The sequence below is a fragment of the Pipra filicauda genome, unplaced genomic scaffold (genome assembly GCF_003945595.2).
Source record: "Pipra filicauda isolate LSUMZ 115617 unplaced genomic scaffold, ASM394559v2 scaffold567_size291404_pilon, whole genome shotgun sequence".
In the NCBI taxonomy this organism is placed as follows: domain Eukaryota; kingdom Metazoa; phylum Chordata; class Aves; order Passeriformes; family Pipridae; genus Pipra; species Pipra filicauda.
Window position 1 is genome coordinate 130,964 of NW_024104717.1, and position 16,094 is coordinate 147,057.

The 16,094-nt window shown below is 52.2% G+C and overlaps 1 protein-coding gene across 1 annotated transcript; it reads left to right on the top strand.

The window, feature by feature from the left end:
• The first annotated feature begins 15 nt into the window (after positions 1 to 15).
• Positions 16 to 9,581, top strand: ENO2 (enolase 2). Its single transcript, XM_027710408.1, has 12 exons — positions 16 to 190; positions 3,141 to 3,232; positions 4,158 to 4,253; positions 4,545 to 4,603; positions 5,604 to 5,673; positions 5,848 to 5,981; positions 6,574 to 6,796; positions 7,249 to 7,446; positions 7,575 to 7,776; positions 7,986 to 8,094; positions 8,232 to 8,290; positions 8,628 to 9,581. Exons 2-12 carry the CDS (start codon positions 3,148 to 3,150, stop codon positions 8,695 to 8,697), a joined length of 1,305 nt encoding a protein of 434 aa, XP_027566209.1. The 5' UTR covers positions 16 to 190; positions 3,141 to 3,147; the 3' UTR covers positions 8,698 to 9,581.
• The last annotated feature ends 6,513 nt before the right edge of the window (positions 9,582 to 16,094 follow it).

The window sequence follows — 16,094 nt, forward strand, 5'->3', positions numbered from 1 at the left end:
CTCATCGCAGCTCTGGGTCACATGCTGCTGTCCCGGCCCTATCAGGGGCGTCTCCATCCTGCTGCTGCTGCCGCCGTTGGCTTAGAGGACACATCATCTCCCCTTGAGGTCCTGCATCCCTCCTCAGCTTCGTCCTCTCTCCTTTCTACCAGCACTCTCTCAATCTCTCGTTCACCCCTGCCCTAGGAAGGTAAGTGTCTCCCCACGGCCAGCACCCCCCTCTCCACATGCATGTTTCTGCTCCCCACCTTGTGCCCTCCAAACCCCACACGCACTTTGGGGTCCCTGCAGAGAAGGACCACGGTGAGCAGCATTAACAACTAAACTCCCCTCACTTCCTCTCCCTGCTCCTCCCACCTATCTCTCCTCACCCACAACCTTCTCACTTTTCTTTCATATTTTAATTCCAGGTACTCCCTCCTTCCCTAGCCCCCCCTTACCCCTCCAGGCAATCATCATTTCAGATGCGAACCTAGGGAATTGCAGGAGGGGGGCAACCAACGAGGATAAGGGGTGCTCCCAAGGGCATTGTCGGGAGGTGCTGCGGGATGGAGCTTTCCCTGGGGGAGGGGGTGGTAGTGGGGAGGACGCAAAGCTCAGTCTGGGCACTGCTGGGAAAAGGATCCAGCCTCAGGGCAGACCAACCGCCCCCGTCTCCCGATGCGTTGACATAACCACGGGCGCTCCGGGAGAGGGAGGGAGGAGAGGGGGTGTTTTCCTATTTGCACAGCCCCACACCACACAGGGGAGGGGGGGCAGCAGGGAGAGGAGGTGACAGTCAAGCAAGCAATAGCTGCATCAGCCACGACACTGCAGCAGTGCGGGCTTCCTGGGAGCAGTGCCCAGCCCGGGAGAATCGCAGCAGCACACGGGACTGGTGGCGGTGGCTTGGGACGAAGGTCTTCACCGTGCTGGCCCGCCTGGCGGGGAGGGGGAATTGCTGCCAGCGCCAGCTACAGCGAGACGCTGCCCTGGTGACAGGCAGTGCCACGGAGTGGTGCCCACGGGAAGGCACTGCAGCAGGATCAGCCTCCCGGGGTGCGCTGCCCAGCCCCTGTTCACGGGGGGATGCACAGCATCCAGCCTGGCTCCTCTCTCCCCCTGGTTGTGGTCTATGGCCTCCCAGCTATGGGCTCCATCCCAATCCCTTATCCTGGCTTATCCGCCTCTGACCTCCTTTCTGGACAGTGCAGCTGATGCCAGGGATTTCAGGGTGGTTCTTTGCACTGTTCAAAGGAGGGCAAGCTCAGGGGGACACGGGGCAGCAACACAAGCGGAGTAAAGGGTTTAAAGGACTAGAGGGAAAAGAGATCATGTGAGTGATGGGGTGGGGCAAGCAAGGCTGGATTTGGCTTGTCATTTGGCTTCCTCGGAGCTAGCTCCAACAGGAGCAGGTGGATGTGGCCAGAGGGATGTGACCATGGACAACGTGACCACATAAGCAGAAAGGCACAGCATCGGGCACGGGATTCGCTGTCAAAGCTCACTTTAATTGGGGTACTGTCCCTCTCTACCCCGTGGAGGCTGTTGAGGCATGGCCAGGACACTGCTGCAAAGGAAGCTCGCAGCTGCACGGGCACGGCTCTGGAGGAAGTTCCTGTGGCGTGTGCCAGATGGCGTGAGGAGCACTGCCAAAGCGTCTGATGGGGGATCCCAGCCCAGATGGACATGGTGGAGGGCCCTGCGCAGGCTCCAGAGAACCCTGGAGTCGCTAACTGAAACTCCCAAATACGAGAAGCTCTGGCTGAAACTTCAGAGCAGCAGCACGATTTCCTCACACCCCTGTGATTTCCACCCACCCGGGGCAGCGGGGTCGAGCGCTGACTCTGGCTTCCCCCAGCCTGCTTCTTAGCTCCCCCTAGTGCTGTGATGTGCTATTTCCAGCTTATCCCACCCTGCGCTGAGCCCCTGTTCTGGCTGTGCCCCTGCTCACACACACCACGGGGAGGTCCTGGCTGGGGCCCCGTGGTTACTCCGGCCTCTGCCAGCCCTGCTCGGGGTTCAGTGAATCATCTGTGGGAGCCGGGGGAGGAAAACCTGGGAGGGCTGGGGACGTGGGGGAACATGCACCTCTCTGCAGCACCCTGGCATTGCACAGGCCCACAGCCAGGAGAATGAGAAGGTGGCATAGTGGGAATGAGATGGTTTGGACCCCCTATGGAGCAAACTGCAGCAAGAGAAACTCTTTCAAGCAGCCATCATCACCCACCAGCTTGTTTTCTACTTCAGATTTAACCAGATGCCCAAAACGCCATGCTTCCTCCCCCTCCTGATCCAACAGAGATACCTCCCAGCCTCATCCACTTCGCTGTCTCAGAAACAGAGTGAAGGTTTGGCATCTGGGCCAGGTCCCTCCTCCTTCAAAGCCCTCTCTACCACGTCTGAGGCACCGTGGCCTTCAGCAGGATGTCTCCTCAGGCTGCTGGCCTCCATGCTCCCGCCGCCTCAGCACAGCCTGACCCGGCGGCTCATGGAGGAGACAGGAAGGCTGAGCTGGGTGCTCAGCAGAGGTGACATGGATGGGGGTCTGTGAGAGCCAAACTGGGGCAGCTCCCCTGCCATGGACCCGAGGGTCCCCGCGGGTTGGCTGCCCCCCTGCCCTGCCCATCGCTCTTGGCTGGCTCACTGCACAGGGACACAGCAGCCACTTGCTGCCCGGCCCTGGAAAGCACTGTCCTCGCCTCGCGGCAAGGGGACAGGAGATGCCAGAAGCTGGTACCCTGTCCTTGACGCCAGAGCCAGGGGCACCTCCCCGCTGTGCCAGCTGATCCCTCCCTCTGTGCTGTCCGTGGATGCTGTGGATGCTGTGGCACCCTCCCCAACCCTGCCATCCGGGCTCGTATCAGGCGCTCTGCCGTGACGCAGGGAGAGAGGGAGAGAGTACTCCCAGTTTGTCATCTGCAGCAAAGGCACAGAGTAAATTCAAATAGATACCCTGTTCCTGGGCAAAACAGACTATGAGTAGATACCCACAGTCTGGGTGAATTTCTACATTTCCTGGGGCCAATGGTTTTAGCCCCAACTCATAGGATCACGTTTCCTTCAGCTCCCTTCTCTCTGTCAGTCTAGACACAGAAGGGTGAGCACCACATCCTGGGGCCTCTCAGGGCTGAATGTGTCCTGTTGTCTCCTCTCCACAGATTCATTATGGCAGTCGAGAGGATCCATGCCCGGGAGATCCTGGACTCCCGTGGGAACCCCACTGTTGAGGTGGACTTGTACACACACAAAGGTATGTGGGGAGGATAAGAGATGGAGGGAAAGCCCTGCCCATCCATGCAGAGCTGGCGCTGTGCAGTAGCCTGGCACGCTCTGCCGAGAGCATGGAGGGTCTTCACCAGTGAACCCCCAGCAGACAACAAACCAGGGGAAGAGGCAAAGACCAAAACTCTGCTTGTGGCTTTGCTTGTGCTTGTGCTCAGCAACTCTGCACTTGTGCTGGGCAAATCATGACAAGACAGATGGGACTTGACTGCTGTGTATGTGACTTGAACCATCCACCTGCTGGTAGCAGGGACGGAAGGTTTTGTTAACATAAATATATGCACCTTCTTGTCACATCCCTGTGATGCCCTGCTGCAACTATGCTTTTAGTCGTGGGACACAGTACGAGTTTGGTAACACATCCATAGCCATGCTTATGGCAGGGGTAAAGGTATTTGACCCTCACATCTCTGTGCAGGCATGTCCATCTCAACTGGAAGACCTGCATCGATGCTGGGCCCAAAATTGTGTGAACTGATGGATGAGGAGCAGGCAACAAACCATTCTCTTCCTTCTTTAGTGAGGCAGAAACCCAATCCCACTGTGTGGGGGGGAAAAGTTGCTGGTGGCTGTGGTTCAGGCTGCCTCTGGAATCAGGAGGAGGGCTGAGGAACCAGACTTCCACTCATCATCCGCAGTTCTGGGATCAATGTGGACCTCTGAGTGCCTGAGATCCAGGTTCCTCAGTCTGGAAACCCTGGGTGCATTTATTTGTGCCATCGAGGTGTTCCACCTCTGAGAAGAACAGCCAGGAGCATCCAGCCAACAGGGCCATCCATTTTCACAAGCAGTTGCTACCTTCTTGCCCATGAAAGCAGGGTAGAAGCAGGTGCATGAGGGTTTTTCCTCTTCACCCTCTGTTCGTCTCATGCTCCCGTTTTGCTGTTTCCCAGGCATGTTTCGAGCAGCAGTCCCCAGCGGCGCATCCACTGGTATCTACGAAGCACTGGAGCTGAGAGACAATGACAAGTCACGTTTCCTTGGAAAAGGTGGGGAGATGCCTGCTGCACACGCTGTCCTTGGGGCTTCCTGTGTGTGGGGCTCTGCAGGAGGGTCCTGCTCATCCGCTGGCGTGATGCGGATGTGTCCCACTGCCCTCAGAGAGACCACAAAAGCACAGACCTAGCGTAAAGTGAAAGATCAGGCCTCGATCTTCCCTTGCTGTCTCCCTCTCTCAGTCTCTCTATTGGTCCTCTCCCTCCCTCTTTCCACTCTCCTCTTTGCCTCACCCTCTCTCTCTCTCTCTCTCTCTTTCTTTCTCTGTCTCTTCCCTTCTTTAGGGGTCCTGCAGGCCGTGGATCATATCAACAGCACTGTCGCCCCAGCTCTCGTGGGCTCTGTAAGGATTTCTCTTTGTTCTCCCTTATCCAACGCTTACTCTGGTCCGTCTCTGTCCTCCAATCTCTGTCTCTGCCTCTCTTCATTTCACTGGGTTAACAGACATAGTGATGCTCTCTGTGAACCGTGGGCACACCCCTCCTGCCCTCCATGCCTGTGTGTGTCCACAGTGATCTTTTCTCGGGGAGGAAAGGATTTAACACTACCTGGTCCACCGCAGCATCTGTACAGCCTAGCTAGTCCCCTCGGTGCTCCCTGTAGAGCTCACTCCCTCTTCCAGCCATGCTCCTCCTCAAGCACTGAATCTCATCCACATGTCTGTGGCCTCGTGATGGTGTGATGAGCAATGGCTGTACTGTGCAAGCTCTGGCACAGCCTTGCGGAGCAGTGGTGTCACATCTGCAGCTTGTTTACACCTGATGACCTGGAGCCTGCTCTGAGAAGACCTGAGCTGAAGCCACATACTACACAACATGTAGCCCGTGGCAGGGTCTGGCTGAGAGCCCAGCTCTCTCCACTTGTGAAAAATACCCGGTCTGGTGGAGGGCTACCTGTGTTGGGTCTAATCCTGCTCTCCACCTCACTCCCGGGGATGACTCCATCCAGTCTGTATTTGTTTGCTTGAGGTTGAGCATGTACTGTTGTTCTGCCTAGCTTCTGTGTAGCCACAGCACCACAAAGCTCCCTGGAAGCTGCTGAAAGCCTCAGTAAATCCTTGAGGGAGTCCTGTGTCCCCAGTAATGTGTGGCCTTACCTGGGCTGCAGTTGACCCCCTCTCCAGCGTGGGTACATCTACACTGCACTGCAGCAACATCGTCGTGGTTACTTAACCTGACTATATACCAAGGCACCAGTTTCCAGAGCTTTGTGTGTTTATGTTCCCTCACAAGCTGAAAAGATCCCTGTACCCCCAGCTTCTCCATCAACGCCTTGTTTCCTGCACACCAGAGCCAACAGCTCTTCCAATCCTCTCCTTCTCAGGAGCTGTTTCTTTCTTGCAGGGCCTCTCTGTCGTGGATCAAGAGAAGATAGACAATCTGATGCTTGAGATGGATGGCACAGAGAACAAATGTAATTCCTTCCTCTTTTTTTGGCCTGTGCAGTGAAGACCATGGGAGACTGCTGGGCTGGAGCGGGGGGCACTGTCATAGCTGTGGTGAGCCCAAGGCTGGGCTGCCAAGGGCACCCGCTGGGCAAGAGGTTGCTGCCTGAGAAGCCTTAACTCCTCCTCGGTTTTGCCCACAGCCAAGTTTGGTGCCAATGCTATCCTGGGAGTTTCGCTGGCTGTGTGCAAGGCGGGAGCTGCAGAGAAGGATGTCCCCCTGTACCGGCACATTGCTGACCTGGCCGGCAACTCCGACCTCATCCTTCCTGTGCCAGTAAGACTCCTCTGTCCTTGACATCCACCTTCAGAAGCTCCAAAAGAGTGGTGTTTCCAAAAGAAACTTCAAAGGACGTGTTGGGAGGTAGATAAGGAAGGGATATAGGGCTGGAACATCAGATGAGTACACTGCACTTGTCAGGGAAGCAAACCAAGGCTCAAGGTCTGTCAAGTTCCAATTTGAAAAAAGGAGCCTGAGGAGGATATGGCTTTGTGGTGGGGGATTGACTTGTGAAACTCATTCACAAAGGGTGTAGTGGGTGCCAAAATTTTCTCAGAGTCAAGGAGAAAGGTCCTGGAAGAAAGATCGACAAAACATTGCAGATAAACAAACACAGGTAAATACACATAGCTCGGGAGATCTCTGAGAGGGAAATAGGTGGGAAAGTCTTCTCCAACCATGTGCCTCGAGCCACTACTGGAAGGAAGACCCCATGCTTATGTGCCTTTGGTCTGATGCGTTGTAGCTGATGTATTATGTTACCCTGTGGGATGTGGTATGAGTGGGTGTGGTGATTCATCTGAGAGCCTCCTCTAAGTGGTATCAAAACCGGTTTCTTCAGCTCTGCTACTCTTGTGGACTCTTCCAGGCTTTCAATGTGATCAATGGAGGTTCCCACGCAGGCAACAAACTGGCCATGCAGGAGTTCATGATCCTGCCTGTGGGAGCTGAAAGCTTCCGCGATGCCATGCGTATCGGGGCTGAGGTCTATCACAACCTCAAGAGCGTCATCAAGGAGAAGTATGGCAAAGATGCTACCAACGTGGGTGATGAGGGAGGCTTTGCCCCCAACATCCTGGAAAATAGCGAAGGTGAGAGCCATACAGAGATGGGGTACCCTTACCTGCAGTGCTGCGGGTTCCTATACCCAGCTCACAGCATTCCCCAAAGACTGGTTCAAAAGATGATGCTTCAGTGGCACTGACCTCCTATGTTAGGGAATGGTTTCTAAGCTCCTTCTCCTTGGAGGGAGCCTTGATTTATTATAGCCTCTCCATACAAATCTTTCACGCATGTGCACACTTTTACAAGGCCTTCCCCAAACTTGTCTTTGAGCTTGTATTTTAATTCCTTCTTGTCCACTTGGACATGGCCTCCACAGCTCCTTGGCATGTTTTTGTTGCACTCTGGGCTCCCTTCTACTTCTCCCATCACACCACTAGACTCTAAGTGGCTCTAGGAACACTCTGAGGGGAGATTCCCAAAAAAAGGTAGATTTCTCTGCATGGGCTGACTCTCCTCACTGCACCTCTCCTCCTTTCAGCTCTGGAGCTCCTCAAGGAAGCTATTGACAAGGCGGGCTACACGGACAAGATTGTCATTGGTATGGATGTGGCAGCCTCTGAGTTCTATCGTGATGGCAAATATGACCTGGACTTCAAGTCCCCAGATGACCCAAGCCGCTACATTTCTGGAGATGAGCTGGGTGACCTCTACCAAAGCTTCGTACGTGATTATCCAGGTGAGCTGCTGTGCTTGGCAGTAGGAAATCAGCACTGGTGCTGCACATTTAACCAGCGTAAACCCTCTGTGTTTTTGGGGTGGGAAGGGAGGCAGCTTTGACTCACGTCTCTTCTGTTTTCCTTTCAGTGGTCTCCATTGAGGATCCCTTTGACCAAGATGACTGGGAGGCCTGGACCAAGTTCACTGCCAATGTGGGGATTCAGATAGTGGGAGATGACCTGACAGTGACAAACCCCAAGCGCATCGAGCGAGCTGTTGAAGAGAAAGCCTGCAACTGCCTCCTGCTGAAAGTCAACCAGATTGGATCCGTCACAGAGGCCATCCAAGCGTAAGTCCAGCCCCATGCCCTTGTTGTCCCGTGAAAGGATTGATGATGAACCACAGCAGGGTGTCACGCTATCCACTGGGTGAATAGACTTTTGTCTCTACCAGAGTGTAGGATGCTGAGAGTGGGAGCAGAGGGTGCCTGGATCACACCCTGTGTGGGTGGTGGTTATAGGAGTGGGAGCTACTGACTGCATTTGTTGCTCCTTGCAGTTGCAAGTTGGCCCAGGAGAATGGCTGGGGTGTGATGGTGAGCCACCGATCTGGGGAGACTGAAGACACCTTCATCGCTGATCTGGTTGTAGGACTGTGCACTGGGCAGGTAGGTGAAACCCAGGCCATGCGTAGGCCTGAAGGAAAGCGAAAGTGTGTGAAGACAGAATCCCCTGCCATGCCATGGGAAACTGGTACAAGTCATAACAGTGTCTTACAATGTCTGTTTTGGGGAATGCCTTACAGATAAAGACGGGTGCTCCCTGCAGGTCTGAACGCCTGGCTAAATACAACCAGCTCATGAGGTAAGGGGCTCCAGGGATGGGAACGCAGAAGAAAGAATGGGGGAGTGAAGATTGGGGTGGGAGAAGCTAAAAACCCAAGGGTAGATGGGGCTTGTGGATGAAATATTATGAAGACAAGACACAGAGATGACAGTGAGATCTCAGGGAGTCCTCTGGAGTGGACTCCTTTCCTCCTCCTTGTGTGAGGGTACAGCCCTCCAGGTGCAGCAGCTGGCAGGAAGTGAGCTCCTCCAACCCATGTCAGCTTTCTGTTGATGCACTGCCCCACCAGCAACCTGGTGCCTCCCATGCTCCCTCAACACAAAATCCTGACATGTGCTGTCTCTCTTTCCTGCAGGATTGAGGAAGAGCTTGGTGATGAAGCACGCTTCGCCGGACACAACTTTCGCAATCCAAGTGTTCTTTGAACATTGTCCCCAGGGCACAGCCACCCTGCTGCTCTTTCCCACCTCACAGACTCTAAACCCCCCTTTCCTCCACTGCTCCTGTTTTTGCTCTTTCTCCCCACTCTGTCACCTGGTTCCCTTTCACCTCAAAGCCCCTCAAGTTCAGGTGTCCTCGGCTAGATGTACCCAGGTGAAGGATGAGAGGAAGGCCTACACCCTGTCCCTTGCTTTGGGGTCATAAGCATTTCTGGACCTAGGCATTGTGTGTCTTGTTTTTCGTGCAGGGCCATGTCTGAGCCACTACGTTGACGTGTTAGACTATGGGAGCATGCTGCCCGGTGTGTTTTCCTCGTACGCCGAAGCATGTGCAGTGAACATCTGTGTTTCAGCTGGTGTGTCTGGGCACGTGTCGCACCTGTAGCTGTGTCTGGACGAGTGTTGCCAGTGGCTCGCTCTCGTTGTGCATGTGTGTAGGTGTGTGTACATGTACTGGCCTACGGCGTCCCTGTGCCCCAGGCGTGTGTCTGCACCGAGCCCTGGTGGGACCCGAATGTCCCTTGCCTCCACCCCGAGTGCTGTGCTGTGTTGGGCTGTGCTTGCCGGCAGCTTGGTGTTGAAGTGCAGTGGTGTCCCACACTGGGTGTGCGTGTGCGTGTGTGCGTGCTGTCAGTCTCTGGGTCAGCACATAGTACTGCGGGGCGATGTATTAAAACACATTCCGTAAACAAACCTGTGCTCTCATTTGCTTCTTGTGACCTTTTTCTCTCTGTTCCCTTCCCTCTTGCACTCCTTCACCCTCTCTTCTGCCCATGATGTCTGCTTCACCTTCTGGACAGTCCATGCTCAGCTGAGCAACAGACAAACTACAGATCCCTAAACTCAATTAAAATGTATTTCACACCTGAGTTGTCTGACTTGGCCTGATGTTTCTCTCTAGACGCCAGTGCTTGGGAAATGGGTACATTTTGTCATCAGAGCAGGAGAGGCTCACACAGAAAGGTAACCAAAACGAGCAGAGAGGACTGGCAAGATGAAGAAAAGGCCCAGGTACCCTCACTTCTTTCACAGCCTTGTCCCACAGCCAGACTGCTCTGTTGGCCACCAGCTGGGAAATGCCAAGGGGAAGGCATGTGGGATGGTGGGAATTGCCCCTGTCATCTCCACCAAACCATGTAGCATGAAGATCTGCTGTGCAGAGATTTTACATTCAGATTAGCTCAGCTGGTTAGATCATGGTGCTAACAACATCAAGGTTGTGGGTTTGATCCCTATATGGGCCATTCACTTAAGAATTGGACTCATTGATCCTTGTGGGTCCTTCCAACTCAGAATATTCTGTGAAATAATCATGCCCTCCACTAACATAAAGATCCAGGGGTGGGCCCCCAGCCAGCTCTCCACTGGACTCAAGTGATGGTAAACTGGAACTGCAAATCTTTGGGAGAGAAAAAGCTGTTCCTCCTACCTGCAGAGGGACTTGCAGAGCAGTGATTCGAGGAGTAGGTGGAATGTCAGTCTCTCTCAATTCCATCTGGTTTCACAGGGGGAAAGTAGCCTGTGCTCTAACCAGTTCCCTAGCAGGCTGAGTGCCAGCAACCCCCAGCGCTGCTCAACAAGCAGCTTTATTCTGGATAGACTCCAAAGAAGACAGGAGGCTGGTGGTTCTACTATGAGAAATCTGACTGTAGAATAAATGATAAAACCACCTTGCTCACCATTATCGGTTCACACCAGTATCCCCTTTATGTTCTTAGGTACACTCAGTTCTGGCAAACCTCCTGCCCCACTTCACTACAGAAAGTTTCCAGACCCTCGCTTAAGTCTTGTCTTTCAGGATGAGCAAGGACAAGGGTATAGACTGAGGTTGCTCAGCAAGTCCCAATTCCCCTCGACTGTGTCCGAATGCAGACTTTAAAATCAAAAGACAAAACTTTAAAACATTGGCATCTCACTGCCAATTCTTTACTAAATAGCACAGAATAGGGAGTAAGTCCAAGAAGGGAAGACAAAGACTATGTCACACATGCCCAGAACAGAAAAGAGGGTGGGAGGGAGAATGTGAGGGTAGAGACAGGATTGGTTTCCAGGGCATCACCAGTGCACACAGCTCACGTCTCGGTGGCAGGGAATAGCTTGTGCCCCGGCTGCAGGCCGTCTCTCTCCCATGCTCTCTGGGAGCTGTAGTCCGGGCGTCGCGGAGGGAACGCTCCATCTTCCCCCGCCTCCGCGCTCCCCTCGGGCGGCACCCGGCACCCCGCGGGGCCCAGCGAGAGCCTGTGGTCCACCCCAGCCATCCCCCACCATCGCGTCTCCCGCAAAAGCAGCTGTGTGCGCGACAGCGCTGTTTTCCTGAAGGAACATGCATTTTGGGTACAGGTAGCGGGCTGTCCTTTCCCATTGTACACCTCACTGCTCCTTTGTTTTAGACACTGCGATTTTTTGAACAGTATGGCTATTGCTTAGCAAGCAAGGCAGTGTTTTGGAAATAAACTTTCTTTCCTTTTATATTCCCAAGAGCATCTTCCCTTTCCCCCAGCTCCTCCCAGGTCTTTTTTTTTTTTTTTTTTTTTTTTTTTTTTTTTTTTTTTTTTTTTTTTTTTTTTTTTTTTTTTTTTTTTTTTTTTTTGGTGCAGATAAGGCAATTAAGTGCCCAAGATAGTCGGCGTTGCCCATTTAAATGCAGCAAGGCTGTAACAGCAGGGAACTGGTATATATGTCCCTACATTGTGGGAAGAATTTGTCAGGGAAGAGTTTTCTGCCAGTGAGACACTGCCACGTCCCTGTGTCAGGGAAGGTGTGTTAAAGCACTGAGGGGATGGGAATGCTAAAGCACTGAGGGGATGGGAATGCATCGTGCTGTAGCAGTACCTCACCCGGTGCCTTTTCTACATCAAGAGTTCGTTGTTGCTGGCACAATGTATAGAAGGACGTGACACTGGCATGTTTGCTTGGGTCACTGCAAATGCTTGTCTTTGGTCAGTGCACCCTAAGATGCATATGCTGCTTTCTCTTTGGCTCAGTGTCAGGGATTTGGTTAGAGTTTCTTTGTGATAGAAATGTCCAAGCACTTGGCTATTCCTGCATCTGAGGACTCCTGTTGTATAAGCTCATGCCTCCATCAGATCGCTGTGCTGTAACGTGGATTCAATCAGAGTATGAGTAACAGTCCGGGGAGGGACTGGCCATGTGACACTATCTGTGAAGGGAAACATTTGTTGGATTGCTTTTATTTTCCCTCTCAAATCATACTCTGTTCAGATTACATTTTCAGAGCAATGTTTAGCTGTTAAAGGGATAATTTAACACTGGCTGCTCCCTCCCCCCTGAAGTCTGCAGAATTTCTTTCTTTCATTTCTAAATATGTGTGTGCACCCTTAAATGAGCTGGAAGGGGAGATATCACTGAATTAGGCTTGTTGTAGAGTGCAGAGAGAAGCCTTAAGGATGAAGAACTACTGAATTTCTCTGGTACGTTCTTGTCTCTCTCAAAAACAATGGGGTGTTGTCCAATTTTCCAACCTTTGGAAACAAGTATCTTTAACATAGGAGGCTGTCAGAGACACTCTTTTGATGAACATCTGACAAGAAGTCAAAAAATTTGGGCGCTGGGTAATTCCTATAAGGTGCTGAGCACCTTAATCGAAAGAAGAGCATTTGGCTCCATTGCTAGAAGACTAAATACGGACAGCTTGGACAGGTTGTCAGGAGGACATTACGAAGCTTGGTCTCTAGGCAAAGATCAGCTTATTAGAGCATTGCATGTGTGGAAGCAGCTATAACTGTGTGCTACACCGTGTACGGGGGAGATAAAACACCTCTGTAAATGATGAAGGTGCCAGAGTTTTGGATAAACTGTGTGCATCTCAGGGGTCTTAGGCCTGGCACAGTGCACATCCTGTTGTGCCTCAGAAATCAGCCATGCTGTTACACGCTGGCACACCTAAGTGGGCAATTGAACTGGGCTGATGGGTAAGGTTACCACTCTGGTCCCTCAATCCTAGAGTCTGCCAGAGTGGGACATGAATGTACCTCCACAATTAACAGCCCTCTGAGCTGCATCCCAGACCCAATTATTAGCTTGATTAAAGGGTAAACTGAGGCAGTTTGTTGTTTCAGTACCAGTCAGTACCACTATCTTGGCCATGAGTACAGCCATTCCTGGGGACTGGTGATACTGAGCAAGGAGGTTTATAACCCTCTCAGTGTTTCATTTATCAAAAAATACCAGTTTGCAGGTATTATTTTTCTTAGTTTGAGAGAGCAAGCCAGTATAAGACATCCTGGGTGGCCATGGTTGTGTTCTGGATCAGAAAAAGACTTTCCCCAGGCCTAGCACAGACTGGAAGGCTTGCCTGCTTACTCTTTTCATCAAGGAGACCATTATGTGCTGCGTGTCAAGAAAGAAATGGGGCTCTATGTATTTTTAGAGTCAGAGTTTCACAGGGATATTGAGATGGGATGTCTGGAGGTCTCTACTTCTATGCCCTGCTCATGGCAGGGCTAGCCCCAAATCTAGATCAGGCTGCTTGGGGACACGGCCAGGCAGTTTCCAAACATCTCCAAGGTGAGGAGATTCCCCAGCCCCTATCTGCACCTGTAGCAGTGCTGAACTACCTCCAGGGAGGAGGTTTTCCCTTTTTCTAGTCACACTTTCCCTTACTGCAATTTTTGTAGCCATTTCACCGTGCATATATGAGAGGAGACTTCTCTGTAGCCCTCCAAACTGAAAAAAAAAAAAAAAAAAGAGAAAACCTGAAGAGAGTAATTAGTTCTCCCTTACCTTTTTTTCTACTCCAGGTTGAAAGAAACAGCTCCTTCAGCCTCCCTTTGTATGTCACGAGCTCCAGCACCTCAGCTATCTTATTCCCTCCCCCACAGAACTCAGGTTTATCAGCATGTCTCTTGTGCTTTATTTCTCTAACAAGGCTACATCCCAGCCAGGGCCTCCTGTTTTGCAGACAACTGTTTGTCCCCCGGTAGAAGCATAAAGCACTGCAATGGTGTGGCTGGAGACCTCATGAGGCAGCGTGTCCTATCTCCCTAATCCGAGGGAGGTCCAGCTGCACCCCAGTAAGGTTGCTTGCCAAACCTCCTAGCTGGCTCGCAGACTCTCCAGGTCATTTATCCACCCTGAAGAGACACAGCTAATAAATCTCTTGGTTTGCCCAAGGTCTTCAATGCGTTGATTTCAGACATGAGATAATTTTATTTCCCACGTTCTGCAACCAGTCCACCTTGGTCTCGCTGTACAAGCATGTGCAGCTGCTTGTGTTTCTCTTGTCTGTTTTCCACCTATGCTTACCAACCTGAAACAGTGCACAGTGTGGTCTGAGCTGCAGCGATTTGGCTATGAGCATTTCTGAGTGGAGAAGGAGAAACGGTTTGAGACCTTTTTGGGAGGGCTGACAGCATTCGTGTCAATCCTCCTCACAGCCCTTTGGAAGCTTCCTGCTCACATCCTCCATAGCCTGTCTTCAGCCAGCCATGGACACGGAAAAGGTCACAACCAGCTGCACTTGTCTTCAATCACTCATCATTTTTCCTCCCACTGTCCAAAAACCTTGGCCTTATTAGAGGGAGATGCTGCTTTTTGTCCACAGGGAAGCCATGGGAAGTCAGGATTACACAAATGCAAATGATTACCCTGGTCCTGCTTCTTGTTTGAAACACCTCTGATGTTTCTTCGTAAACTAAGACTGCAGGCCACCAGTGACTGGCTTCTTGAAATAAACCAAAATGTAGTAAGATTTTCCTAAGGCATTAGAGTCTCTGCCTCTTCACTTACTGAAACAACAAATGACACTAAAATCTTGATAATAAATTTAACATTTGTTTAAGGCAAATTTTTTAACTAAAGCAAGCGACCTGGTTGTGGGAGATGATGACATGAAAACCATTCAGGGCTTGACATTGTGGTTAAACAAACTTAGTGTCACATGTTACTCATCCAGAGGATCTCAGAACTGAAGCAAAACTGACCACTGTAGCTGCCACAGAGGTTTCTCCCCAAACCACAAACCTTGGGGATCTGGACATTTTGTTTAGCATCCAGAAAACAAGGATCTTGACAAGATCTTCTTCCTTCATGAATCATCACCTTGGCCTCTAAGGGTCACATGCATTGTAAGCTTGGGATGCAAGGCCGTCAGCTCCTAAAGGTGACAGTTTGAACAACTGCAAACACTACCACCTCAACAGCAATAGTAACATTCTGCCTTGTTCTCGGGGGGTCAGCTTGGTGAGGCACTTTGTGAAGCAGATAATGCTTACTCCTGTGCTCAGTGTCCACAGGGTTTTCTCTTCAACACAGCACCTCTGCAAAACAATATGCTGAAATGGCTTGGAGTGACCACCCACATTAGCCATGGCTTTTTCAATCCCCCACTCCACGCATGGGAAACAGAGAGTCCTAGGGAACAACCCCACTCAGGGATTACTGCTGGCAGGGTGGAGGCTCTAGGCGAGGGGCAAGACAAAGAAATAGGTTGGGGAAAAGGGTGGATGAAAGAATGAATGAAGGCTAGAGACATGAGGCATGTTGTGCAAGGGGGTGCTGCGTGCCAGCGGGGCTTGCTTGGGAATGAGAGGCACCAAGACCAATTCTGCAGGATAAATAGTGAGGCCCCAAAAATGGCACAGTACCCCTGGGAAGTGGGTGTGGAACAATTGCATTGGGAGCCATCGGCTTACAAGGGTGTTGCAGGGACATTTTTATTAATGTTTTTTAAAGCACTGGGGTGAATAGCACTGCAGAAACCCCCACGAGGAGGTGAATGAATCTGTATTCAGAGCTGAGTTTGGATGCTGTACAGTAAATAGTGCTCGGAGCCATGTAACGGACAATGAGAATTGCTGAATAAAAGCCCGCGGAGAACGCGCCATCCAGCCTCCTCAGTGAGAGGTCCTGCTGAGGAAATATTTTGGGATTATGCTTGAAGGCCATCAGAGTGCAACTTGCCCATATGCAGATGAAATCTCCCTTATTTAACCATGCATCCGTGCCCCTGTCCATGTGACAGCCCCGGGTTTGCCCCCACGACCAGCCGTGCCTTCTGCAGCTCAACGGGGCAGGAAGGGCAGCACTTGTAGCACCTCCTCGCCCCCCAGCCCCGCAGGAAGGGCAGCACTTGTAGCACCTCCTCGCCCCCCAGCCCCGCTCTCCCGCTGGCCGTGCTCCCGCGGCAGGCAGCGGCTGGAGCTGGATCAGCCCCTGGGCGGGCTGGCTGGGTGACAGAGTCGACGGGCTCCCCCCTTCTTTCCCGAAGCCTTTCCTCCGACAGGAGCTTTTCCAAAATGGCCATCGACGCCATGAACTTGGCCAGCGAGGGGAGGCAGTCGCGTTTCTGAGCAGCCGGGGGGGATGTTTCACGTTTCTATGGCTGAGCCCCGCCGCTCCCCCGCACCTCACGGCCGCGGGGG